The sequence below is a fragment of the Aulonocara sp. 'chitande type north' Nkhata Bay genome, linkage group LG2, assembly GCF_057382095.1.
Source record: "Aulonocara sp. 'chitande type north' Nkhata Bay isolate Kocher_YH1m ecotype deep benthic linkage group LG2, A_spYH_male_GT1.1, whole genome shotgun sequence".
NCBI classification, from domain to species: domain Eukaryota; kingdom Metazoa; phylum Chordata; class Actinopteri; order Cichliformes; family Cichlidae; genus Aulonocara; species Aulonocara sp. 'chitande type north' Nkhata Bay.
Window position 1 is genome coordinate 24,431,774 of NC_141345.1, and position 27,041 is coordinate 24,458,814.

The 27,041-nt window shown below is 41.6% G+C and overlaps 1 protein-coding gene across 3 annotated transcripts; it reads right to left on the reverse strand.

Moving 5' to 3' along the window:
• Positions 1-242: 242 nt before the first annotated feature.
• Positions 243-26,573, reverse strand: kdm3b (lysine (K)-specific demethylase 3B). Of its 3 annotated transcripts, none has more exons than XM_086312270.1 (25): positions 26,047-26,573; positions 17,182-17,340; positions 14,015-14,128; positions 13,596-13,701; positions 12,692-12,816; positions 12,535-12,594; positions 11,718-12,413; positions 10,406-11,603; positions 10,107-10,323; positions 9,778-9,992; positions 9,532-9,684; positions 9,309-9,416; positions 9,069-9,196; positions 8,672-8,969; positions 8,306-8,559; positions 7,670-7,942; positions 7,336-7,507; positions 7,110-7,200; positions 6,780-6,910; positions 6,559-6,678; positions 5,721-5,744; positions 3,148-3,287; positions 2,743-2,919; positions 2,486-2,620; positions 243-1,212 (listed from the first exon to the last, which is right to left on the reverse strand). In XM_086312270.1, the coding sequence occupies exons 1-25, from the start codon at positions 26,251-26,253 to the stop codon at positions 1,105-1,107; spliced, it is 5,409 nt and encodes a 1,802-aa protein (XP_086168396.1). In that variant the 5' UTR covers positions 26,254-26,573; the 3' UTR covers positions 243-1,104. The 3 variants fall into 3 exon arrangements, with proteins under 3 accessions (XP_086168396.1, XP_086168389.1, XP_086168404.1); XM_086312263.1 differs by having other exon boundaries at positions 8,672-8,972; XM_086312278.1 differs by lacking the exon at positions 5,721-5,744 and having other exon boundaries at positions 8,672-8,972.
• Positions 26,574-27,041: the final 468 nt, after the last annotated feature.

Genomic DNA, 27,041 nt, shown 5'->3' on the forward strand with positions numbered 1-27,041 from the left:
AATACTTAGTATCACTGCACCCAATTTACATTTTCCCAGCAAATTATAAAGAAATGGGTGACTCAAGACTTTTGCAGAGCACAACATAACTGCGAACTGCATCTCTGTTTTGGGATGTTTGACCAAACAGGCAATCAGATACCAGCAAACTTGTATTTTAATACCATCTACATCTTAGCGGTGCATGGGTAGAGGCTTTATGGGTTAAAAAAAAAAAAAAAAAAAAAAGATCAGAGAAGCAGCAGTTTTTGTAAATTTTATTGTGAAAAATCAAACAGACTGCTAGATCAATATATATATTGATACAATGTTAATGGCCAGTAGTTCTGTTCAGCTGCAATTGTGATTCTTGAACCATGTTGGAAGTCTGCAGTTCATTCAGCCCACATGACAAAGACAAGTGAAAAAAAACTGCCCTCCTTTGAAGCCCCACCCAACCAATTATTACCTTGTGGTGTATAAAAAAAAAAATTAAAAAAAAAAGACTTCTTACTCTAAAAGTGAAATAAGAAAACTAAAAATACAAAACTTTGGTCTGCTTCCCTTGACTGGCTGTTTTCACAAATTCATTTCAGCCACAGAGGGCAGAAACAATCAGCTGTTTAAAAACTTAAACAGAAAAAAAAAAATCTACAAAAAACAGGTTAACCTCGCTCCTATTGAAGAAAGATAATATCAATGTCATCAAAATAGGAAAGTTAGCCCAGTACTCACATTTTTGTCAGTTGCTTATATTGTAGCTGAACCTCTGCTTCAAAGGCACGTCAGCTTTTACCTCCCTTACTCTCACGTCTTACATGTACAATGAAAACAGAACAAACACACTGACCTTAAATACAGAGTTAACCAAAATCAGAAAAAAAAAAAAAAAAAAGGAAAACAACTAGACAAGTTTGAGCGTACTGTGTAACAGCGATAAAGGACTTCCTTCATCGAAGCGCTGATTCATCCCTCCCCATCTAATCAAATGTACAGTCTTCCCACACTCAAACCTTCACTGCCCTCAAAACAACCTACACTATCTCTGTACTCTGCGCTGTGCAGCTGGTACTTGTTTATGTAGGTATGAAATGTATGCGCTGTGTGCATGTAGTGGAGTGGTCTTCAGAGGCCAGCGGTTTGAGGAGACGAGTAAGGGCGCGTTAGTTTGGATTCGTGGGCCTTCAGCGTCCCAATGGCGTCCTTCACTGCGTGATAGATGATGTTCTTCACCTGAGGGTAAAAAAATACAACAAAACAGTGGTGAGACAACACCAGACACAAAACACCTCACACCGATAAGAAATGATAACTTTTCAATGCTGCTGTGAGAAAAAAAAAAGTTTTTATTATCTTACTTTGAACAGTATCATCGTGCTTTTCCTTTTATTTAACAAAAACATAGCATTGTTATATGTAAACACACGCTGTGCTGTGTTTGACTATGAAACAGAGACAGAACAATCAGCTTTTCCCAGTGAGAACTCTATAAACATGCTGCTGCGTTATAGTGAAGAATGGCCTCTAATATAAACATCCACCTTTGTAACAGTGTATACACTCACTGATCACTTTGTTACACCTGTTCAGCTGCTGGTTTATGCAAATATCCAATCAGCCAATTACATGGCAGTAATTCAGTGGAGCTACGTGTGTAGACATGGTCAAACTGAGTATCTGAATGGGCAAGAAAGGTGATTTAGGTGACTTTAAACATTTATCTGCTGGGATTTTCCCACACAACAATCTCCTGAGCTTACAGGGAACGGGTCTGAAAAAGTCAGAATTTCAAAGAGCATGAAAACATGGATCCATCCAACTTTAAGCCACTCAGTACTAGGTGAGCAACACTGAAACAATCTCACAAAGCACTAATCATCTCAAACAGGTTTTTCAAACATGACCAAGAGTTCACTGCACTCAAACAACCTCCACAGTTAACAGATCCCAATCCAATAGAGCACCTGATGTGGTAGAACAGAAGATTCCCATCATGGATGTAGAAACTGTGTGATGCTGTCATGTCAATGTGAATGAAAATCTGAGGAATGTTTCCAGCACCTTGTTGAATCTATGCCATGAAAAATTAAAACTAATCTAAAGACAACCCCATTACCAGCCAGGTGTAACTAATGAAGTGTCTGCTGAGTGTGTATATATATACACAAGGGTTAACAAAACAGACACAAGAGTGTATGAAAGGTGAACAATATAAATTGTGCCTGTTTCTTTAAACCCTTCAATTTTTAACACTTTATAATGCTTCTCAGGCTTCAGCCCCAGTTTATAGATGACATACTGGTAACCAATCTTAATTTTATAGTTTTTAAATAACTGTCAGCAACTAATAAACTCTTTGTTCCAATAAAAAGATCATAAAACTGTGAACACAGAGTTAAGTAAACTATAGCCTACAGCTTCAAGCGACACAAGCAAACATCGTCCTCTAGTATAAACCATCCAAATAAGACATAAAACTACACACTGAGAGGAAAAACACACCCACCTGGAGTTTATCTTCATGGTTTGTGTGAGTAGTGGACAGGTGTCTGAACTCCTGGGTCAGCCTGAAACAGTGCCTCACATGCTCGGGAGACACAAAGTCCTCCGCCACCTTGATACAGCTGTACAGGTTGTGCACCTGAGTGTGCAGAAAGGACAAATGTGTTCATGGAGGTGTGAGAAAAATCACAAAAAACAGGCAGGTCTGTTGAATCACAGGGTATGTGTACAGCTCCACTTTTCATATAAAAACAGTCTGACCTGGTGGGGAGCTCCAGCAGGGATAAATACAGCATCTCCTAAGAACTGTACAATGGCCCAACCCTGGACGCCATATTCTTCGTAGAGCCTGCGGCGGAGCACCTGGTCCAGGTACCAGCTCTGGTCATGAATCGGGTCGTGATCTGGCGGGTTCTCTTGACCTTGTTCTTCTCCCACCTGTGAAAGGTCAGGACAAGCCATTGCTTAGAAAGAATGAGCTTTTAAGTAAAAGTTCCCCAGCTGGCTAATTTTTGTTTGTGAACTTTAATCATCTTCTGCAGAAATCAAGCTATCGTTCTACCCCAGTTTTATTTATCCAATGACAATCCTGTCCTCACAGTTTATGGTTACAAAATGTTACGGCTACAGCTAGCGACAAGCCAGCCTGAAACAGATCTTGCTGACCTTGCGAAGCAGCTCCCTGATTTTCTCTGCGTCCTTGGCAGCATAGATGTGCCAGAGAGCTCCAGGCTTCTCCTTTCCCTCGTGCACCCTCCTCTTCGTCATTTCATCCACATCGCCTTCCTCAATGGTGGTCAAGACCTCTGGAGACCAAACATAAACAAACAACAGTTGTAATCAGCACTGTCTCTATAACAGCTGTAAGAGAAGTTAGTTTATTTGACTTTTAGTGGCCTTTTTAAATTAGCTTTTGCACTGTGATTGTTAAATTTTTCCACAGCACTTTAAACACTACCGTGTTTTACTCTATTCCATTTCCATGAATGACTAAGCTAAGTGCTGGGACAGTGATTGGAAGTGCTAAATCTACATATTTTTTCTTTAAATAGAACAATTTCATTCATATACATCCATCACAGACTTTTTCTTGGCAGAAACGGTGCAGGGATGTAGTTCTCAACTGGTGACAAATGACCTAAGAGGACATCAATGCTGTAAGAGTTTTATTCTGAAGTGCACTAAAAGCTCAGAATCTGCATCTTCCATGACACAAGCATGCCAAGCAGCAGGCCTGTGTGCTCATGGGTTTTCAATGAACTGTAACCACCGTATTTCCTCAAATACTGACCATGACTTTTATGTACCTCAACTGCTGAAGCAGGTCTGTATCAAGAGGCAGGTTTACTTTCTAATGTCTTGTTTGTTTTTTTAAAAAGATATTTTTGGTCTTGTCTCAGTAGAAATACTTTTTTAAAGTTAGTGCATTATTGTACTTCAAATTAAAAGCCCTTTAGTGTTGCAGTGCACAAAAACACTTTGATTCTAAAGGCATACAATAATACAAGAGAACCCAGACAGGCTAATTTCTTCATGCTGATCACGTCCCCCAGGCATTATTGGAGGCGCTCCTTTTAGCTGAATAAAGGTTTTCACTTGAGAAAATACGGTAATTAATATAAATGCGGCTTAAGCATTCATATTATTGAGATCCAAATCTTTATTATTATTATATTTAATAAACTACGTTTCTAATGCATGAAAGCCTTGTACATTTCCTAACTACTAACTACTTTTTTTGGAAATATGTCGCTACTGAAAATGTAGATCCTATGGTCAGACCAGCTGAGAACTACTGGGGCACAGGACAGGACAAGCTGCAGACTACACAATCACATTTATGACACATAAACATTCACAGCCTACTGCTGACTTACACAGCAGCTAAAACTACTGCCTTAATAAGAGTCCACTGGACTCTCGCCATAATACTGACAGACCTTTGATTCATTAACACAAATCGAAACAAACGCGTGTAATAAAATCCGTCACGTCAGTGGACTTTCATCTTTCCCTCACCAAAAACCTGGCTATGGTCAAAGTTTCTCATTGAAATCTAAACGTGTTTGCATTCAGCTGTAATAAACGTGCCCGTGTACGACTGCAGTTTTTTTCTCTAGTCCATCATAAATAACTTCTTTACAGCTATAAGTTCAGCTCCTAGGCTACAACAGTCCTTTTATGTTTATGTTGTTGGGGTCTTTATGTATAAAAGGAAGGATACTAAGGATTTGTCTTAAACCGACTTACTAATAATGATGTGCTCATTAGAGTAATATTCTTTGGACTGTAATCACAGTGCAATAAAATAAATCCTAATAAAGGTTTTAGGTGGTTTAATGCTTCAAAATGAAAAGAAACATCCGGCTGATTCTTCCTAAACTTTTCCACTGAACATTGAAAAAGCTGGGAAACTAAAGCACAATAACCCATCCAGTTTTATCCTGCACAGAGTGGCTTTCCTGACTGCACCCTTTCCACTTCCTGGGTCACCACCAGGAAGTGGAAAGGGTGAAAAATATATACAACTTAAAAAGAAAGTAGTAATTTTAGCATAATTAACTTTTGAAAGATAAATCACCAGCTGGATGTGGAGGTTCTATTCCCAATGTTCTTTTTTGCTAACTTTGCTCAATAATGCATAACAAATCTCTTCCCTCTACTACTCACTTATGTCTTTGCTATAAATTTAAAACCTCATCAACTAAATAAGAATATTAGATAAGCACACTACAGGAAAATGTAGTTTCCTACTTATCCCTAATTGCGTGTGTGCAGGAGCATAAGAGTCACTCAGATGAGTGAAAAGAAGCCTGCAGAGGGGAACAGGTAATGCCAAATCTAGATGCCCTTCATTCAAACTTTTCTCCCACGGGGTAAGGACCAGAGCACAGTGCACCCAAAACTACCAAATCTCCAACCAAATGTGTCACATTTATCTAACCCAACACTGAAAATACACAGAAGGAATATAAAACAAAAAACACGGATCTCCAGAGAACAGCAATGCAGAAAATTTAAATGCCATATGTGGTTACTTAGTTTAATAAAGCGTGTATTTACACAGAAATCTGGAAAAAAAGCGTACAAAAATGCAGCAGCAGAAACTAGCAGACGGTTCCCAGTGCTCTGGCCCCTACTGCACAGATAACAGAAGGATGGAGTGGAGGAGTGAAGAAGGGGAGTTAGTCAAGAAGAAGGGCATGCTACTCAATTTATACAACTGAAAGTCTACAGACCTTTGCGTCCAGAGATTTCTGCCTCTGTGAATGAGAAATTTTGCCACAATGTAAATGAGCAAGACCCACTGAAGGGTCTTATCAGAGTCCAAGCCAAGACAACTAAAACAGTGTAGCTATAATGTTTAGGATGAGGTTGTGGAAAAACTGGGTTGTTCAAGAGCGATAAAGTGAGGAATGAGTGATGAAGTGTTTCAAGAAGAAAGTTCGTTAACTTGTACTCCACTTAATGCTTCACAGGATAATATGGCTTTAGTGTGCAAGGTGTGTAATATTGTTACAGAAATACTCTCACATTACAAAAATTTGTGTTTTTGGAAGTCAGGATGGATTTCAAAAACATTCATATATTACAGTAACACATTTTTACTATCAGGAACAGATATACGTGTAAATCTCACTGTCACAAGCCTGGAAAATAAAACAAAACCCTGACATTTAAAGCTTATTCCCACTTATTACTATAGCTGATTAAGTTTCTCTTTGCTTATATGGTTTTGCACGTTTACTTTTAAGCCATAAATCTGACAGAGACTCCAGATATCTGACCTGTAGTGTTAAATCTGGATGTTCGGGGTTTTTACATGATGGAGTCATACCAGCTAATGTACACTGTCCCTTCTTAAATCAAATGAGCAGCAGAGGCAACAGCGTCGGAGCACCAATGTGACTCTCCTTCCATTTACGGAGAGACCGCAGAGGTAAAATTTTTAGCTCCTATTTGGTTCATTTTATTGGAAATCGGTTAAATTAAACAATCCTGATCTTCAATGAGTTTGTTGAACACAGAAAGCAAGACCGTAAAAAAAGGAGACAAAGTGTGTTTAAGTCTACCAACCTTCCTCCTGGTTGTCTTCTCCGTGAGGGATGCCAACATAGACCATGACGTTGACCGCATCAGACACATCCAGGTGGAGGTTAGTGGTTCCCACCCTCCGGTCTTCAGTCGATATTAAGCCTGCAGGTTAAAATAGAGGGAAACGAGTGATGTGAGATGAATAAATTATATCGCACATAAGGAGCGAAAGACAAAATAATTCCATCAGACGTTGTTCTTACCATAAGCGTTGTACATCTTCGGTCCAAGGTCAGGACGCACAAAAAAGTTAGGGAGGCGCGAAGCGAGATTTAGACGACCGTCTCTTTTTGTGTACTCGGGCAAAGGGAGGTTGTCCATTAAATTGTCAAACCTGGGAAAGGTACAAGAGACATTCCCATCAATAACAGACCTTACATAAATACAAACAGGCAGAATTTACAGCTGCAAAGCATGAAAATACAAAGAAGAGATCAAATCAGTTAGCTCCTCTATGTCCTCTATGTGTATGAGCGAACAACCGCAGAACATCACTGAGACGCTTTCTCTGTAAATGTTTTTGTGTTCCTCACCGTGTGGGCATCATGTCCCTGAAGTCTTCACCTGGAGGCCAGTCCTTTAATTTTAACACCATGGGCAGGCCATCGGCATCTTGCAGTCGCTCTGCATTCATAAAAAACACATTTAGTGACATCTGTCCAGCATCAGAGAAAAACATGCTAGATACAATAATTGGTGATCTCATGGATCCAAGTAACAAATAAAATAATTGAGGAAAAAGAGAGTTTGGATACTCACTGGAAATAACCTCAAAGCCATCCCAGAACTCTCGCACCTTTACATCAGAGATAATAGCACAATTTCTACAATTGACCAGGTCTACGTCCTGGTCTCCAAACTCCTCGCTGAAAGCATCAGGCCGCCACAACTCAGTCTTCAGACGTTTATGTATCCCTGACACCAACACAGGCTGGCCACAAAGCAGAGGTAATCAGACAGTAATGGGTGAGTTACATCAATCAATGCAATAAAATTTCAACCCATAGCTCAGTAACATCCATCTCTGCATAATTTTAACACAAAAATCAAAGAATTGGATGAAAGATGAAGTTATGCTAATCATAATTCTTACCTGTCCCTGCTTCCAGCACTCTCTGAAGATCTTCCAGTTGTTGCTGTTGCTGGGATCCTGTAGGCAAAGGAGTCGGCCATCACAGAGCCAGGAGTGTGAGGTATGTGGCTCCAAAACGCTAAGGCCCATTACGCCGTCTTTGCGAGACCCTAACGCTCCGAGTTCTCCGCCTTCAGAGGCCCCGGTGCGACGGCCCTCGGCCTTCTTGGTCTCCACAACTGAGGCGATGATGTGATCCAGGAAGTTTGGAAGGCTGCTCTTCAGCTTGTCGCTCTGTCAGGTCACGTAAAGATTTTGGGTTACCCAGCTATGTAGTTTCATTCGTAGCTAGCCGATACTATTGTTGAAGGAGTACAGTTTCAGTAGTTTATACACTAAAATTTACAAAGAATCAGTAGATGGTGGTAATTTTTTAATGATTTACTCCACAACTTGTGCACTTCAGAAATCTGTTGCTTGCTAAAATACAACAAATTGTATTCCTGTTTTCAGCATCTAAATTTCCATATTTAAATGGACTTAAAGTATAATTTCAAGTTCAGAAACTTAGCTGAAGTTTTTGTGTTGATACATGCGTTTGAAAAAAGTTGATCAACACTATATCATCATATGGAAAAATGAAAACATTTTACTTACGCCTGCTGAGGTAAAAACAGAGGGGAATGGTACCCCACTCTCTCCAGGGCCTTGGGGCAGTTTTCCTGGTCCGGAGTTGAGCAGGTCCCGGAGACTGGATCCCTCAGGTTTAGACTGGGCCATGCTGGAGCCCAGTAAAAGGCTGTTAAATAGCTTAGGGCTAGAAGCAGAAGGCTTTGACAGAGCACTGAGGGAGTCCAGGCCGAAGGGAGGTCGACTGTCTCGACTCATTATGGAGCGAAGCGAACCGGATTCTGGAGAAAGATGGGAGGAAGGAGCGACGTTATTCAGATCCTAGGTTGATGTAATCTTTTTCATGCACTAAGATTTTACACACTCAACACTTGTAACCCACTTCTTACTTACCCTTTGTGTCATCCTTGGCTTTCTGTGTGGCCAAGTCTGCCAGCCAGTGCAGAGCAGAGCTGTTGCCTTCTCCTGATGAGCGCGACTCCTTGACAGAGGACTGTGTGAGGTTACAGGGGGAGGACGTACCACTGGTGGAGGTACTGGTACTGCCCACACTTTCTCCACCCCCACTGTCTGACGATACTGGTGTCTGTGTGGTTTCTGTTTTGATTGCTGATGTTTCTCCCTCTGATTTTGGAGTGATGCCAGTACCAGAGGTTGCACCTGCGAGGACACCCCCACTGCCCGGTGTGGACTGCTGAGACACACATAACAAGATAGCAGAGTCGTCAGTTTAGGAGCTTTCAAAGTGTAGACATGAGAAAAGAAAGCTCGTAAAGTTGTAAAACTGTACCTGTGAAATCCCATTTGGGGCAGTAGGGCGCACTAGAGGCTTAGTGTGTCGATTGGCACAGGGACAGTTGGCTTTAATACCCCACTTGCCTCTTGCTGAGTGCACCATGTCTCCTATATTGTAAAGAGCTGGAAGAGAAGGAGAGTACGATCATCACACCTTTTTACTGTAGCAATATTTGATCACAGGTAACATTTAATGTTCCTGTGATGGGGCAGTTGATCATAATGTACATGTTACCTGTTCCAGGTATAATTTGTGTAGGCATGAGGTTTTGTGGCTCGTGAGGTTGGCCTTTGGCACACTTCAACCAAGAGAAAACTTCATCCTCCGGAGTTTCGTCTACATCTGAAGGACAGAATAAAGTCAACCATGTATTTCCAACACAATAAGCTAAATAAGGAATAAAATAAGACACACTAAACAGCCCTAAAGTTACTCTAATATCACTGCAGTGACTCACCCTCCCTTGGCCTGTTCCTGCGAAGCCGGTAGCAGTCCAGACACACTCCAAACCCACATTTACGACAGACCCAGTGGATGTTGAACAGGGTGGTCTCACACACATCGCACATTTCTCTGACGCCTCGCACGGCACGTTTCCAGGCCACTTTCTCTGCAGGACAATCAAAAAATAAGCGATTTAGACTCGTGGCAAACAAAACTCTAATGAGAAAACATGAGCTTGGAGAGATGTCTTTATACTTACGGTGAGGCTCCACCATCATCATGGCCTCCTTCTCAGACATCACCAACTGACAAAACTGATCTCCCACATTGGCCAGGATGTACTTGGATGTGTCGAGGTCGAGGCCCTCATGGACAGCGGGCACAGGTAGCCACAGTCCCATGGCCATAGAATCACTCTGCTGGGGACTTAAGAAACCTTCCACACGCAGCACACCTTTACGAGTGAAAGCCAGCCTAGTCACGAGCAAAAAGAGTAAAACATTAAGGTCAAAACACACATTTTTTTTTCAAAAATAAAGAAATACATAAATAAAATTATAAAGAAAGACAAAGCTGCGTGATCCATACCTTCTGAAGTGGAAAAAACGACAGGCTACATTCGGATCATCATCGTCGTCGCTCTCTTCGCCCGTATTCCGATATTTCCGATAACGCTCCAGGCGGCATTCGCGGCACTTGTGCAAGTGAGGGGCCACATTGATGCAGGAGCCATCTTGAAGAAAGGACTCACCAGACTGCTTTAGACGACGCACCTTGCTCTGATCTTTAAGTACAGACTGACCCACTGGAAAAGAGAGTTTAGTGTTACCTCTCTTGGTAAGCTTGTTTATCACCATTTTAAAAAGTGAGAAGTGGACAAGTCTTACCTTTGAAAGGCTTGTTACGTGGACGGCTCTTAGCGGCCCCCTGGACCTTATTTTTCTGCATGATGGCTCCATCCTTGGCAGAAACAGAAGGTCCTCCTGGGATTTGACCTTTCTCCAGGCCCTCTTCATTATCACTCAGATCTGAGAGGTCACTGTTGCTGCTGGACTCGGAGTCATGTTTAGATGACTGGCCTCTGTCTTCCAAGCTAAACTTCTGAGACTGGCTCTGGTCGAAGGGCACAGGCACCTCCTCCATTCCGCCAGGGCCAGCGTTTCCAAACATCGGGCAGTCTGAGGTGGATGATGAAATCTCGCTAACATCTTGCACCTCCTTTGTCTCAGTCCCTTCACTTTGTAACGTCTGAGATGAGGCTGGTGCCGGAGAGGGGGAAGTGCTGGTTGAAGCAGCTGCTGACGATGCTGGGAAAGGAGAAGACAGAATCCCCTTAGGTGGCTCTGCCATAGTGAACAGGTTCGGCTTGCTGTCCAGCGCAGGACCCATGGACTGTGGCTCGGACCCAGTTAGGCCAACGAAAGCTGTGAGGGAGGATTTTTCCCCGTATGCCAAAAATGGATTAGCAGACTCCTTGGAGTTCTGTAGAAAAAGGTTCTGGTGACTCTCTGCAGAATTAAAACCAGACTGCAGCCCTAAGCCAACTACTGAACTTCCATTATTACTGTTCTTTTTAGAAGCACTTTGGGCTCCAGAGGACACTGCTGGACCACCCACATTTAAGCCAGAGCTCCGTCCTCCTGGAGAGCCCCCCATGCCCTGAAAGGGTGAAGATGATTTGTTGAACACACCATTTCCTGTTTGCTGGACCTCAGGCACTTTAGGCTGCTCAGGCTTTTTCAGCCCTTCAGTGGGGGCTGCTGGCTTGAAAAGGCTTGGAGGCTCTTTACTCAGGCTCTCAGACACTGCAGTAAAGTAATTGGTGTCCTTGGATTGGGTCTGATCAGCAGTTAGATTTAGGCTGGTGACAGACTTCTGCGACATGCACTGGAAAAACAGGTTCTGGTCTGGCTTAGGCTGAGCCTCAGTCTTTGCTCCACCAAAACTGAAGCCAAAAGGCTTGGGAGCATCCTGAGAGGCTGTGGTAGTGGTAGGAGCTCCGTTGGTCTGCGAGGTAACATCTCCAAATACAGGAGCAGTAGGTCCAGCTTGGGACAAACGAAAGCCTGATGCCGTTTTAGATCCCTGAGGAACAGAAACACAACACGGTTAAGTCAAATAATAGAGATAACAGATTGCAAAGAGCAATTTGTTGGAAATGTACAGTATTAATGGTACTTGTTACATCATTGGTTTTACCTCCGTCTGGCTTCCCCAGTTAGAAGTTTTAGAGCTAAAACCCACAGAAGCTGAAAGCGAAACACTGGGAATGCTGTCTTGTGACCAAGAAATGGTGACAGGTCCTGGGGAAACAAGAGCAGCTGTTTTGGAATAAGCTGCCTGGTTGCCCTCCTCTCGTTCGAGCTGGGGGGATGAGGAGGCCTTGGGGGCTGGTGCTCCAGGAACCAAGACTGGCATCTGGCCTAGTGAGGGAAAAGACGCAGTGGAAAAGGGGGAAGGGGCTGGTTTGAGGGGAGGAGGAGTGGGTGTAATGGTGGTGGTCGAGTCTGCTGCTCCCTGCGTGGCGACTGCGCGACCGTTTTCTTTGATGTGGCCGGGATAGCGAGGAGAACTAGCGTTTGACTGGTCCATCTGGAGCGAGGAATTAATTGTTGGGGGCGAACCTCGGCCCTGAGGAAAGGTTCCATCTGAAGAGCTTCCATTTTTGGTTGTGCTGCTGACTCTTTCACCAGAGTCTCCAGCCCAAATCCCCATCGCGTCCACTGCAGTTTTGCTGGTGTCGCCGCAGTTTTGTGCGTCCGCTCCGGTATCTGCTGCTCCTTTAAACCGTTTCAAGCTCAAGTCATCCTCACCTTCTGAGGCAGTCCTGCGTCTGCGTCCGCTGTCTCCTTTCATTGTTTCGCTGTCCTTCCTTCGCCGCCCATTCTTGCCAAGCTAAAGGCAGAAAATATCCAGAAATAATTAAAAATCTAAATCTCAAATGACTTATTAACTAAACATACAGCACACAGCATGAGGAGAGTTTGATGGATATCGACTACTGAAACAACCCTACCTCCTCCTCTGTCAGCATGACGTGTATCACACGAGGATCAACCATCTGATTTTCTTCTCCCTGCAGCGCAAAAAAAAGAAAAAAAAGTGTAGTCATTAAGTAACATTTATTTACACCATGAACAGTAGAATTTATTTAGGCAAAACATAAACATTACCTTATCCAAGGTAATCTCCATAATGTGAGAGATAGGGTCGTGCTGTGAGACCAGTCCAGTGGCCCAGCACTCTTCAAACTCCGGCTGGTACACACGAACTTTGCGTCCTTGAATGGTGTATGAACCTGAGGACAGGTACAATGGGAAAACAGGACTTGAGAGAATTAAATCTACATCCCTCACATGTCATTTAAATCTGCCAGACAGATATGTTGCTTTTAAATAAAACACAGATGGTTTTTATTCTGAACTCAAATTCCTTCATTTCTCTAACAATACGGGTGACAGTGTCCAACCTGAGGGCCAGATCGGCTCTGTGAAAGAGACCAGCCCAATAGAGGACTTTGTAAAATGTGAAAAATACAGAGGAGGGCGGCATAATATTTAGGTCTTCCACTATAATTTGCACTAAACAAATTGCAGCAAAGGTATCGCTTCATAGGAATAGTTGTCTGCACTGTTATAGCCCATTTCCACTAGTACCTACTGAGGTCAGATGGGCTTGACTCAACTTTAAGGATTTTCCAGTAGGTGGTGGTACCTGGTACTTTTTTAGTACCTACTCAGCCGAGGTTCAAACTGATCTGAGGTCATCTGAAAACAGACTGCATGCCACCGATTAGCTAGTCAGTGGGAAGCTAATTAACCCAAGCAGCTGTGTGCCAATGTGCTTGTCTGAGTTGCTGTTGTGTAAATCACTAAACTACAAAGCCACCCAAACGCCACGTTTAAGAACATCAAATAAATCATAACCAGAAATTAATAGGCTTAACTTAAGTAAGTGCCACTGATTAGGACTCCTTTCAATTTTAATTATGTGACAAACACCCTTAATTGTTTTGGTATGTACCACGTCCCAGATGTGAAATCGAGATAAAGGAAACTGGTGAAGGTTGAAACTTACCCTTCCTGAATATCTCCTGCAGTTCAAAGTCAGTACGCCAGCTGGAGATGGCAGCCTGCAGAGATGGCTGCTCCAACAGCAGAGGGTGTCTAACATCTTTATCAACCTGCAAAAGGACAGAAACCAAACTGATCTGAAGCAGCACTCGCAGTAGAGCTGAAATGTAGAACAAAACATGTATGCAGCTTCACCCTAGATTATTAAGTAAGAAGCACTTAATGAAAACAGAAAATAATTCAATTGTTTTACATTTAAACATGTCAGTTACATTAACATGTATCCTGAGTGATAAATAGTCAATCTGTTTAATGATTGCATGAAATAGAAAACACCAGACGCTAAAATCACAAAATGTTGTTGGTACTGTTTGATATACAAGTTCACAAACTTCTTTAACAAACGCTAGAATTTTTGTATACCTCAAACCTTTGGACAGTTTTGTTGTCGGGCAGGAACTCAAAATTCTTGTTTCCAAAGTACTCTACAGGAACCAAGGATCCTAAACCAACTCTGTCCACCAGAGAGCGGAAAGTCTGTGGAAAAGGCGAGAGCATGTAATGAGATAAATACAGGGCGAGAACTTACATTAGGTTTATTCAGTTCAACAACCAAAAGGAGTAACAAAAGTATGCATTTATGCATTTTTTTTGTATGTTATACAATTTTGTAGATCAGTCTACTAGTCCACCACCAGTTACTTGCCACTATATTTGGTATAATCAGCACCTCTGTGCATTTAGGTGTGCAGACATGGTTAATACAACCTCCTTAAGTTCAAACTGAGCATCAGAATGGAGGTAAAATGGTCATTCAACTGACTGAATAAGGCATGGTTATTGGTTGTTGGTGTCAGACAGGCTGGACTGGGTATTTCAGACAGTGCTGATCTACTGGGATTTACCCACAGGACCATCTCTAGCACTTACGGAGAACGGTCTGAAAAAGAAAGTTGCCAGTGAGCAGTAGTTCTTTGGGTAAAAACGCCATGCTGTTGTAGACTGCTTGATAGAACGGCAACAGTAACTTGAACACCCACTTGATGAACCAAGATATGCAGAAGAGCATCTCTGAATGCAGAACACATTGAACCTTGACGCAGATGGGCAACATCAGAAGGCCCTTGGGTCTTATTTCTGTCAGCTAAGAACAGGAAACAGAGTCTACGATTGACATAGGCTCACCAAAGGATTGGAAATATGTTGCCTGGTCTGATGAGTCTCAATTTCTGCTGGAAAATCAATCGGCAGGGTCAGAACTTGGCATAAACAGCATGAAGACATTGATCATTCCTGCCTTGCAGGCTATTGGGTTGGGTTTAATGGTGTGGGGATATTTTCTAGGCATACTCTAATCATCTTATAGTAACAGAGTATCGTTTAAATGCCACAGCCTGCCTGAGTACTGTTGCTGACCAGCTCCTTTTATGCCCACGGTGTGACCATCTTCTGATGGCTGCTTCAAGCAGGATAACACACCATGTCAAAAAATCTCAAGTCACGTCTAACTGGTTTCCTGAACATGACAATGAGTTCACTGTATTGAAATGGCCTCGACAGACACCAAATCTCAATCCGATAGAGCACCTTTGGGATGTGGTGAAACAGGAGATTTACATCACGGATGCATTAGATGTATGCATTAGTTCTGCAGCTATCAATTATTTTAGTTATCGAGTGTTCGATCAATTATCTGATTAACTGAATATTACTTTGTCATATTAATGAGCAACGATAAATATTCAAAAGAGAGGAAACTGATCTTTCAAACTGCACTACTAATTGCAATTTCTAAAATGGAAACCAATGTTTTAATAGTTTAACTGAATACAACGTCTGCCAAAACAATTCAAACCTCTCATTGTATTTAAATATCATATTAAAATCATATTTTAAAGAAAAATATTTCTTAAATCCAAAGTAACAGTAATTTAAAAAAAGAAAAAAAGGTATATACACGACCTAAGCTGAGGCACAGAATAAAACAGCCTTTACTCTTTCTTTCAATGTGTTCTTCCATTAATAGGAGGCAAAAAGAGTTCTGACTGTACTGCATCACCTGGACGTAGTAGATCTGGTGGGTGTTCAGGCGTATGTGTTTTCTGTGTGTGTGCTCGTGTGTCTGTAAATGATGACTGCAATGAAGAAAAGCAAGCATGTCCACATTTTTAAAACTGAAACTGGGCTTTTAAATGCAATATTTTCTACTGCAGAAAACAGACGTTCTAACGGTGTAGATGTAATAATTAATGGTAATAGTTGATGTCAATAATTCAGTGTCCATGTCAGCAGCCTAGAGTTTTACAGGCCCATGTATATTTTTACTGGCCTGCAGTAAAAACATTTTAAATATTTTAAATCACAAATGTGGGTGACACATTTGTGATTTACAGGGTGACAAGTGAGCGCTACCAAGTTGTTGGATTAACCCAAAGCATTGAACCAAAAAAATGCATCAACCATTTTTTAAGATTATTGAAGAATGATTTAATGCAGCTCTAATGTGTAACCAACACATCTATAGCAACTACCAATAGGAACCAGAATATTTCAGGAATGACACCATTACTTTGTTGAATCTATGCCATGAAATATTAGGGACAGTTCTGGAGGCACTGGAGAAGGTGTAACTAATGAAGTGGCGAGTAAGTAAAGTAAACTGGCCAATTCAAAACCAAAACGTCTATGAAAGGGTAAAACAGACTGCACATTGACCTGGCCTCGGTTGACTTCTGTTTACTATCTGGAAGATAAGTAACATAAGCAGTTAATGATGTGCTGACTTTCCTGTCTGCCCTCAAGGTGATCATTAAGCCAGTTGTATACGTATGTACTAAGAGTCCATGCGTGAACACATGCAAGCATTTTGCTTGTTTTTTTGTTTTTTTTAAATGTGCATGTAGACAATGTTTTGCAATTGCACTCAAACCGTGCAGATCATTTTTTGTTAATTCTTTGTCATACATTACATCAACATTTTGGGACCAGAGTCATTTTCATATAAATAAGAAAACAGCACTCTCACACTGATTACACAAAGAAATATAGAAACAAATAATACAATTATAACATGCTTTATGCATTTACATTAAACATGGATGCTTTGATCTTATGCAAGTAAAACATCAAGCACTGAATCAAACTCCATAGTAATTGACTCATTTTATTGTTGAAATTAAGCTATCATTGCCAATATCCAGCTGCAAGTGTTAGCTGTTCAAAACACGTACGAGGTGATGGTAACCTTCAGATTGGACATTATTATACTTATATGCAAATGTGCACTGCAGAGCGTACAACAATGACTAAAATAACTCCAAGTGTGGATGTGGAAGGTGAGCAACATGTAAATGGCGCTTTAATTTTTCTTTGTCTCCTCTCAATGAGTCGGGAGACACCAGTGTGGGATCAGGTGCACACTTTATTTTCAAATGAATTTCAATGACCAAAAGAGTTATCCAACTTCCATTCACTTTACATTCCAAACATAAATCTGATCTAAGTACAGCTCACTCTACTCCTCATTCACAGTTGGAGCCCAGACTATTTGGGTGGTTAATGGTTTTGCTTGTTTCCAGCTGAGCACTCACCAGAGCAGGCCAGGCTGGTGCCGAGGCTCCGCTTGTGTCGGTAACGTCGCTACGACGGGCCCAAACAATGGAGTCTTCTACCAGCACAGCTTTCACCCCCTCGTCATACACCTGCACCCAAGAACAGCGCTGCGAAGCATTCTCAAACTCCACAAATACCTGCAAAATCAACCAGAACATACACACAAGGACTGTGAAGTGATGAAGCAAGTGAAATTACTGCAGACTCTAACACTTTCAGGAAATCGCAAGTCTAAACAAACAAAGCAAATCTGATTCCTTAAAAAGGTATTAAAATATCAAATTTGATACAAAGTTAATTAATATATTACCATCACAGGATGTTAAACTGTATTTTGGTTTTGTGAATTAAGTGAACTGCATGCTCCAACAGGTTTATATAACCTATATGTATAATATGTGTAAAATATGTAAAATCCACATTTAATTGAACTTAAACTTCAAGGAGGCTGAGTACTGCTAGAGGAAAACTTGAGATATCTTTTGTTATGTTTTCAGGTTAGCCCTCAAAACCCCGGGCTGCTGTTTGGATTCTCTAAGTGAAAAAACATCTGCACATTTACTCAGTAACTGCTCCTTTATGCATCATCTGTGGAAAAGTCCCCTTAACCATGCTGCCCAGCCCAGTGAGAAATCTGAAAAAAGATGTGTGATTTGGAGAGTAAATAACAGCCATACAAGTATGAGTCAGTCAACACTCGCTATAGAAGTGAAGAACACCAAATGGTAAGTCCACTTTAGTTCTTGCAGTTCTGGGTACTACTCTACTATGAATGTGCCCTGCTTGAAAAATAGCACTGGCTGTGGATACCAAGAATCAGAATCAGAATCAGAATACTTTATTGATCCCTGGGGGAAATTATTTTTTGTTACAGTGCTCCATTTTAAACCAACATTAAGACAAGACAGACAATACGCTAACTAAGAATAGTACAATATATACATATATATACATACATACATACATACATAAGTCACTTATAAATAAATATTTGGAAAAGAAACATGTGTAGTTGTAGCAACAAACAGTGTGTTAAGTGGATGCGTTGTACAGGGAGATGGCCACAGGCAGGAATGATTTCCTGTGTCGTTCAGTGGTGCTTTTCGGTAATCTCAGTCTCTCACTGAACGAGCTCCTGTGGCTGACCAACATGTCATGGAGTGGGTGGGAGGTGTTATCCAACATTGTCTGAACAAGATTAATAAAACTGTCATATCTGTCCAAATGGTATTAATTTCATTTGTCTTTTTCCCCAGTAACCATAACTGTATTTGCTAGTTCTGAAAAACAAAAACAGAACCAGACACGGGATATTACCATCACAATCAGCCTTAATAGTAGTCATTATGGCTGCCACGATTAGTCGACTAGTCAGGATTATGTCAACTATCAAAATTGTCAACGACTAATTTAATAGTCGACGTGTCGTTTGAAGCTTTTTAAGATCCCAAAAGACGCAGAAATAAGTAGTAGGATTTAAGAGTGTAATAACGAACTGAAATAGAAGATGGCAGCACTGCACGTACAAGGATTCCAGCTGCCGTTAAACCCCGAAGAAGAAGAAGCAGTGTCTGGTATCGTGGCTGTGTTCAAATTCAGGAACCGCAAACTCCTGAGCCTGCATTTGTAGGCCAATTACGTTACAGCAACACGACGAAGGCTGTTCAAATTCGAAGACTCCTCCAAATCCGCCCTTCATTTCCCCAGATTTGAAGGATGGGTCGGATGTATCTTTCGTGGCCCAACCTATCCCAGAATTCATAGCGCGGCCCTGCTCAGTTTTCTACAATGGCGGCAGCTACTTAGTTTTAATATTTCTGTTATTATTCTTTCTGGGTCAAAAAGTAAACTTTTAACATATTTTCAGGCGAGAATGTAGCTGTGCAAACTTCAAATATCTGCTCGGTTTATCAAGACATCACATATTTTCAAAAGCACTCTGACGTTTTTGGAGATGTCTGTTACCCACCAGCTCGATAGCTAGCCGGGGTTCAAGGCTCACTAGAGACGGTGAGACTCCCAGCAAATAGTTTTCGAACCCACCTCCGTCTTTCGCTACTCAGGTTAAACATGATATATAAGTCACTTAGATAACTTAAAATGTTATTGTTTGGCTTTTTTCAGTGTTTTATTTGTTCCTGAGTAAATCGGTTAGGCTGAGATTAAAGTTATAGTTTTTACACAGCTGAATAAAGTTCAAGCAGACAACTGATTATCAGAAGTGTCAGATGCTCGAGAATATACTCCGGTGTCCTGTTATATTTAAGATAGCAATGAGCAGATGGCTGAGTTCATTAAACTCCACCGAAACAATATATTTAAATAAAATTTAATAAACTATCATCTTGTCTTCATTTTTAGTTAGCACATATCTTAAACACTTTAAGCTGTAAGCTAAGGATAGTTATATAAGAGCAGATATTCTGGTGCAATAAGCTGTACGTTTTACATCCAACTGATGCATGATCTGATTAGTCGACTAATCGCAAAAATAATCGGTGACTAGTCGACTATCAAAATAATAGTTTGTGGCAGCCCTAGTAGTCATACTATTTTTCTTTGGAGAAAAAGAATTGTAGATGCTCACAAAACACGAGCTGGATATACAAAGTTATTAAAGCTGCTCCAAGAGTCAAGAACTGGAGTGAGAAGTGTCATCAAGAAATTCAAAGATTGCCACACAGTACAGAACAAGGACAACCTGGTGAAACATTATGCACACTGGAAGCGTGACCTTTGGCCACATGAGATGAAACTAGAGCTTTTTGATCACAGACACTCAGCTTATGTTTGGAGAAAGAACATCAAGCTCCCAGTGAAACATGGTGGTGGGAGTATTATGCTGAGATGACGCTTCAGTGCTTCTGGAACTAGGAATCTCGTCCCACAGAATAGTGAAGAAAGAAGGATACGTAAAGATTTTGAATGAAAACCTTTTTTACAAATGTAAAAAGAACATTTTCATAGAGACATGATTATTCCGTCATCTGTTACTTTATGCAAATATGCACAATGGTTGATCGTTGCCAAAGTTCACATTCAAATGATCGGCTACACAAAGTGACAAAGTAAACATAAGAACACCCGAGCTCCCTCTTCTCACAAAGGACTACAGCTGTTTAATGGAGATTCCAGTCTTCCAGACTCCCACCATCTCTTCTTCTAGTCACATTTGTTTACACTTGAGGTGGGAATATTACATCATGTTATTGATTAACACCATCTATGAAACTGATCGGCAACGACTTAGTTTTAATAGGAAAGGTTTCCCCTAACCTTTTAAGCAGTGCATTTGCATAATGACTGAAACTAGCACCAGTGATAAACAGTGGGCTGTGAGGTCAGTTTCTTGATCATTAATTTGCAAGAGAGAATGAAAGAGCCCGAATGGCAGCACCAGGTACTTGTAAGCTGCCCCCTCGAATACAAACCTCAAAAACTGCCTGTTGTTCATTTGTATAGCATCATGAAAATAAGCATCTGTTAGACTGATGTGACAGATTGATGTGACATCGGCACCTGATGTTTTAACACACCCAAACTGGGAGTTACAACCTGAGACATTTTGTGTGCAGGGGCTTTGTGCTTGGGAGACGGTGCTGGGAAAGTACAACGCCTTCAAGGACTGATGCTAGGACTGCGCCTCTTATTGTATCTTTGCCACTGGAGCCCCTCTCCGCTCAATCCCACACCTAGAACTACTAAGGCTTTTTCATCCTTGGCGTTGGGTCCCACCGGGAGCTTGAATGTGGACCTTTGCTCCAAGCCGACTGGCGTGGAACTCGAGCTGGAGGCTTCGCTCTCACTGAAGGTTCACCCACAGCAGCAGTGGATGCTGCTCTTGCCCGGCGGCAGAGGAGCAGTAGGACTGTGAGATCTAGTTAGTTTGGGCTTGGTATGACGTCTGGCGATGATGTCACGCAGTGCCTCTGTTTGCTTCTTCCACAGATCAAAGCCTTAATGGCTTTGATTGATTGCCCAAATAACTCGGCAGCAAATACTCAGCCCTGTCATCATGCACATATCATCACAAGTCAAGACGTAAACAGAGGTTTCCTCTTCTAATATACGCGGAGGGAAATCCCGTACTTTATGTGTTGTACCGAGTGAATCAGCTGAAAGGGAACTATAATTTTATAGGTGAAATGTAGCCGTACTTATTTGGATGCCTGGACATATACTCTGAAGGCAGCAAACTTGCAGAGACAATACCAAGCAAACTGCTTAACCTCCAGGTAGTGATGGTTTGCCACTGTGCAAGACAATTCATTCTCAAACAACAAGGAAAAACGTTCCAAAACCTTGGTACATCCCACGCAAAAGGCAACAGATTTGCTAACTTTGTCCATGTGGCATCAAGCTTTACAGTAATTGTTCAGATTTTAAGGTTTTGCTGCACTCGTCTCATGCATCTGCAGCCTTCCAAATACAGTACTCTATGAAATCCACAGATCTCGGTGTCAAAAGCTTTCACTGGTCCAAATAAATCACAGGTAATAACCGCTTGTCTGCAGCACATATGGAGAGCATTTGTGCCAAGTAAGTGATCCATGATTTCCATGGTTCTTCAGTTTTACTTTTCCAAAGGTAACAAGGAATAAAAATCACCAACATGTCAAGGATTAATGACTTTAAAAAAATTAAAATTTAAATCAACCAAAACCAGTCTCTTCTCAACTTCATCAGATATCTTCACAATCTGGTGTTTCTCTGTATAGACAGGTGCATATGCATTAATGACTAAATACCTATACTCCACCTCCATAGTGTTAGACTGCAACTCCAAACTACTGTGGCCCTGGAGCTTGTAGTGCATCCACCACAGCTGAAGGTCTAGCATCACCACCTGCCGTCCAAGACAGTGATGTTGGAGTACATGTGACAAAAGAAGCATCCTCTCTGGAGAATTATCTGAATGATAGAGGGCCCCTGCAACAGCAACCTGGAAAGCGATCCGGTGCGTAGGGAAAACAGAAGACAGGACAGCCAGGACTAGCAGGTTCGCAGCCACTGGAGTTTCATGGTAACTGCGAGGAGTCTGTCCACTTGTAAACTGACTGCAAAGAGACTCAGTCTCTCAGACAGACTTTGAAAAACTGCCAGATACAACAAAAAGGCCATCTGTTTCCATTTATACAATAAGCGCCATATGTTAAAATCATGAACTGCCAAAGGTCTAAAATGCAGGAATGCAGAAACTTTACAAAAATTAGTTTATTGCTTGATTTTAGTCACTTTTGCCACTATTCTGACAATCTGTTTTTGTCACAACACCATCTGCAACAACGTGGTTAGTACTGTTTTAGCTTTTTAAGTCTGCACATATAAGTACCATGCTCCTAGGGGATCTAATGTCATTTAATGAAGAAGGAACAACCACAAAGTGAGCTTTGAGTACCCTACCAAATGCCGCTTGGTGCAAAACCTTCTTAATCTAAATTTGGTGTTGCTTTTTATGAATCCAGAGCATACGTTCTTCTTTCTTTGTTGTTAGGATCTGGTCCTGACAGCCTGCACTGACATCTATGAGATAAGATAATCAGAAAGCACGTGTGATAAAACATATCAGACGGTTAAAGATGATAAGAAGCAAAAATTCATAAATTTCTGTATGGCATCTACGACTATCAGTCATCTTAGTGGCTGGATCATTATTGTAATTTCATTTGCCTGCCTATTTAATAAATCTTGTGTACCTTCAAGTCCAGATCAAGCTGGGACGACAGGAAGAGTACCTATGATCAACAAAGAGAAGCCATACTAAGGTTTCTGCAGGTTCACCTGGGGAAGGATCATTAACGATTGCCTCCGGCTGTCTTTGTCTCCACGTTACCAGGGTGCCTGGTCCAGTCTGTCATCAGCAGCACACACTAAAGGTGTTGGATGGCTCTTGGCCTAACCCCCTGTCTGCAACTGAGGAAGGCTTGACTCTCTGTTACTTTACTAGTGACTTCCTTGCAGGTTTTCCAGCTGTGTGGTGCAACTAGGGCCTCTCGTCAGCTGTCTACGCCCAGAGAACACCTGCAGTGGAGGCAATGGTTTTTGAGTTGTTAGTTGAAATATGACCCCAACTAGCCCATATGACCCTATATTGAAGTCACTGGACCCTTACCTGTATTCGCAAATGGGCTCAATCGGACTTAGCTCAGACCTTGTAAAAGGAAGAGAACGTTTATGTCCGATCACACTTCTGATTGAACATGTTCTCATATCCATATCTTGTGGGAAATATGTAGAAAGGTTCAGGGCTACAGGGCATATATGGTCTAGTGTGGATCTAACTGATAAAATGTGTCCCTTCACAGCACGTTTTAATTTATTTATTTGGGTTTCAGTTCAAATTAGGGCTGCCACAAACGATTATTTTGATAGTCGACTAGTCACCGATTATTTTTGCGATTAGTCGACTAATCAGATCATCATCCATTGGACATACAGCGTACAGCTTATTGCACCAGCAGCATCTGGTCTTATATAACTATCATTAGCTTACAGCTTGAAGTGTTTGTGCTAACTAAAAATAAAGACAAGATGGTAGTTTATTAATTTTTAATGAAATTTGCAGATTGTTTCGGTGAAGTTTAATAAACTCCTTGCTTTCTAAAATATAACAGGACACCGGAGTATATTCTCCAGCGTCTCACACTTCTGATAATAAGCTGTCTGCTTGACAGTTTTAGCTGTGCAAAAACTATAACTTTAATCTCAGCCAAACCGATTTACTCAGGAACAAATAAAATACTAAAGAAAGCCAAACTAACATTTTTAAGTTATCTAAGTGACTTATATATATGTTTAACCTGACTAGCGAAAGACGGCGGTGGGTTTGAAAACGATTTGCCGGAGTCCGGTGTTCTCACGGCTCTAGTTAGCCTTGCCCCCGCGTAGCTAACGAGCTAGTGGGTAACAGACGTCTCCGAAAACGTCGGAGCGCTTTTGAAAATATGTGGTGTCTTGATAAACTGAGCAGATATTTGAGGTTTACACAGCTACATTCTCGCCTGAAAATATGTTAAACGTTTATTTTGTGACCCAGAAAGAATAATAAGAGTAAAGTTAAAACTAACTAGCTGCCGCCATTGTCGACAGCTGCGCTATGAATTCTGGGACACAGCTTCTTCTTCTTCGGGGTTTAACGGCAGCTGGCATCCTTGTACATGCAGTGCTGCCATCTTCTGTTTCAGTCCGTTATTACACTCTTAAATCCTACTACTCATTCCTGCGTCCTTTGTGATCTTACAAAGCTTCAAACGATGCGTCGACTATTAAATTAGTCGTCGACGATTTTAATAGTCGACATAATCGTGACTAGTCGACTAATCGTGGCAGCCCTAGTTCAAATACACTCAAAGTTTAGATAAATTCAATGTTTAAAAGACACTGTGCTCTTTGGAAAGTTAACTTAATATTGACCAAAAATCATTGTAGTGGGATTTTTTTCAGATCATGGATGAGCGCTGCCCTACAAAGAAGAAAAAACATTACAACTACCAATCTATCCTCCATCTTCTTCACTAGACCCCTGACTCACACCTGCCAGCTACACGTCTTTAAAAAGGTTAGCACATAAACAAGCTTTTCACGTTTTTGGACTGATCAGTTAGCCCACCTATTTTTTCAAAGCTCAGATTTCCTGACATGTCCTTACATGTTCACTGGATGGTGGGGCTCTGAGAAGTAAACACCGGTGGCATAAACCCTCCAAGCTGGACAGACCCCTGACACATACAGCAAGGTTTAAAAGCATAAAAGGGTGTGCAGTACCACATGTTCAAGTCCTTTTGTTTTGTTTATCACTGATGGAGCAGGTTATCAGAGCAGGAGACGAACATGGATAGAAGATGTTTTTCATTATGTTTTTATAATTATGCATCGACATGCACGATAAGGGCAGAGCACAGGAACAAGTTCTCACACAAGAAGTAAATTCCTCAGTTTAAGATTTATTTCCCAAGAAAAAAAACAACAATACACAATTAGGAAATGCACACCTGAGGTCAATAAGTAGTATTGCTACTCTTTAGATAAAAGCAAACAAAAAAAGAGGACTAAGGGCTACATTTTTTGTTGTAGCTTGCTTTTTCTAATAAACAAAAAGATAAAACATCGGAAGCGATTACATTTTTTTTCTTAAAACTACATTTTTACTTTACTTGATAAACATCTATTAATGTCAATTCAAATGCATGCTACTGTAATAACCCGCATTTGGACTACAAAGTGCAGCTGTCATGTAGGTCAACCACCACCACCCAGTTTTCAAAAACTCTCCCAATTTTTGGGCTCGGCAACACTACACTTTCATTCATTCATTCTAATTACCACCCCGAGCAACAGTGTGAATACTTAATAATCTGGACGCAGAGTACGCTCGCAGGGATTCCTGGTTCGCCCCTTTATGAACTTGTAAGGCCTTTAACTAGACATGCCTCAGCCAACTGTGGAAGCTCATCAACCTTTACGGTTACTCTGTGACTGCCGGCGATTTGTTTCAGTGAAATGAACCCTTAGTTAGCTCTAACGTATCGATGCTTTCGAAATTCGTGCTAAATAGTTAACGAATAACACTGGAGCTGGGTGTCAGAGAGCTGAAAAGCGAACAAAGCAAAGGCCAAAAAAAAATCCCCGGCCTCGAGTTTAGCTGCGCCCCAGTGGCTGCGACTTGGAGCTAACCAGTATGTCCAAAAGCTAACATAAAATACTAGCAAATGTAGCATCGGTGCTAGGTAAAAATGTGTTCGCTAATGTAGAGCACATAATAAACAGCTGGTACGCTGTGCATGTATGTTAACTGTTGTGTATTTAGCTATGCAGGACGGCATCAGCTGAATGTAAACACTGACCGTTAGCCCCGCTGCAGTGGTTGTTGTTGTCGCCTCCCCGACGCTAACCTCCGGGGCGGCCAGGCCGATGACACTCACTGCCCGCACAGTTCCCCGAAGCCAGTCCCGGGCCCAGGCAGCCTGCTCCGACTCGGATCCATTCGCGGACCTGCCGTCGTCGAGGAGCAAAAGCAAACGCTTCCCTATCAATTCAAGAGAGTCCTCCATGGTTTGCTCACAGGCTAGCTGCCTCTAGTAAGCCACCATAAACAGTGTTAACTTCTCCGCTTGGGATGGGAACTCAAGAAAGCTAAGGTTAGGGTACGATCGGAAAACAGCTTTAAGCTCGATGCCCAATACGGCTCGATTCGACGATTGCGCTGCACCCCGGGGACACGCGGCTGAGGACCGGGTCACGCCAGGAATTCACCCAGTCGAAACGTTTTTGTCCTCGGTGTTAACGCGACTATCCAGCTCTGTCCGCCATTTAGCCCTGCAACAATCAAACGCACTCCTCGTATTCAGGCAGCACTGCGGAGACACGGAGAAAGTGTGCGCAAACGGCGACCTCTAGCGACAGGACCGCAGAGCACCTCAACGATAGCTGCTTTATTTTTCAGGATTTTCCGCAGTGTTAACCAGAGATAGCTGGACCAGCCCAACTACACTGCAAATGGTTAAAATACTTTTATCAAAACGATTATTTACATTATTTGTATTTAATTTGATTCAACAACCTATTGATTTATTTTACAGGGATATTCGCTTGTTACAAAGATCACAAAAAATAACATATATACATTTGTTGTTAAAATTTAAGTCTTCAATTGTACAAAAATACTGCCAGTAAACAGGAAAATAAGCTTGGAGTAAGCGCACAACGTGTCATCTAATGAATACATGTATTTCTGTGATTGAAATTATTTTTTCATGAGGATCACTGTGGTTATTGTTGTTGATTGTGACCACTAGGAGGTGCTACATCGCCACAAAGCCATCATTAAAGGGCAATGACG

Bases quoted from the DNA above. Each gene is read 5' to 3' on its own strand.
- kdm3b (XM_086312263.1), bottom strand. From the start codon at position 26,253: ATGGAGGACTCTCTTGAATTGATAGGGAAGCGTTTGCTTTTGCTCCTC. The intron at 12,414-12,534 runs GTAGGGTTGTTT...TTCTGCCTTTAG, and splicing joins TCATGCTGACAGAGGAGGAG to CTTGGCAAGAATGGGCGGCG. The intron at 2,920-3,147 runs GTCAGCAAGATC...GACCTTTCACAG, and splicing joins TCAGGGAGCTGCTTCGCAAG to GTGGGAGAAGAACAAGGTCA.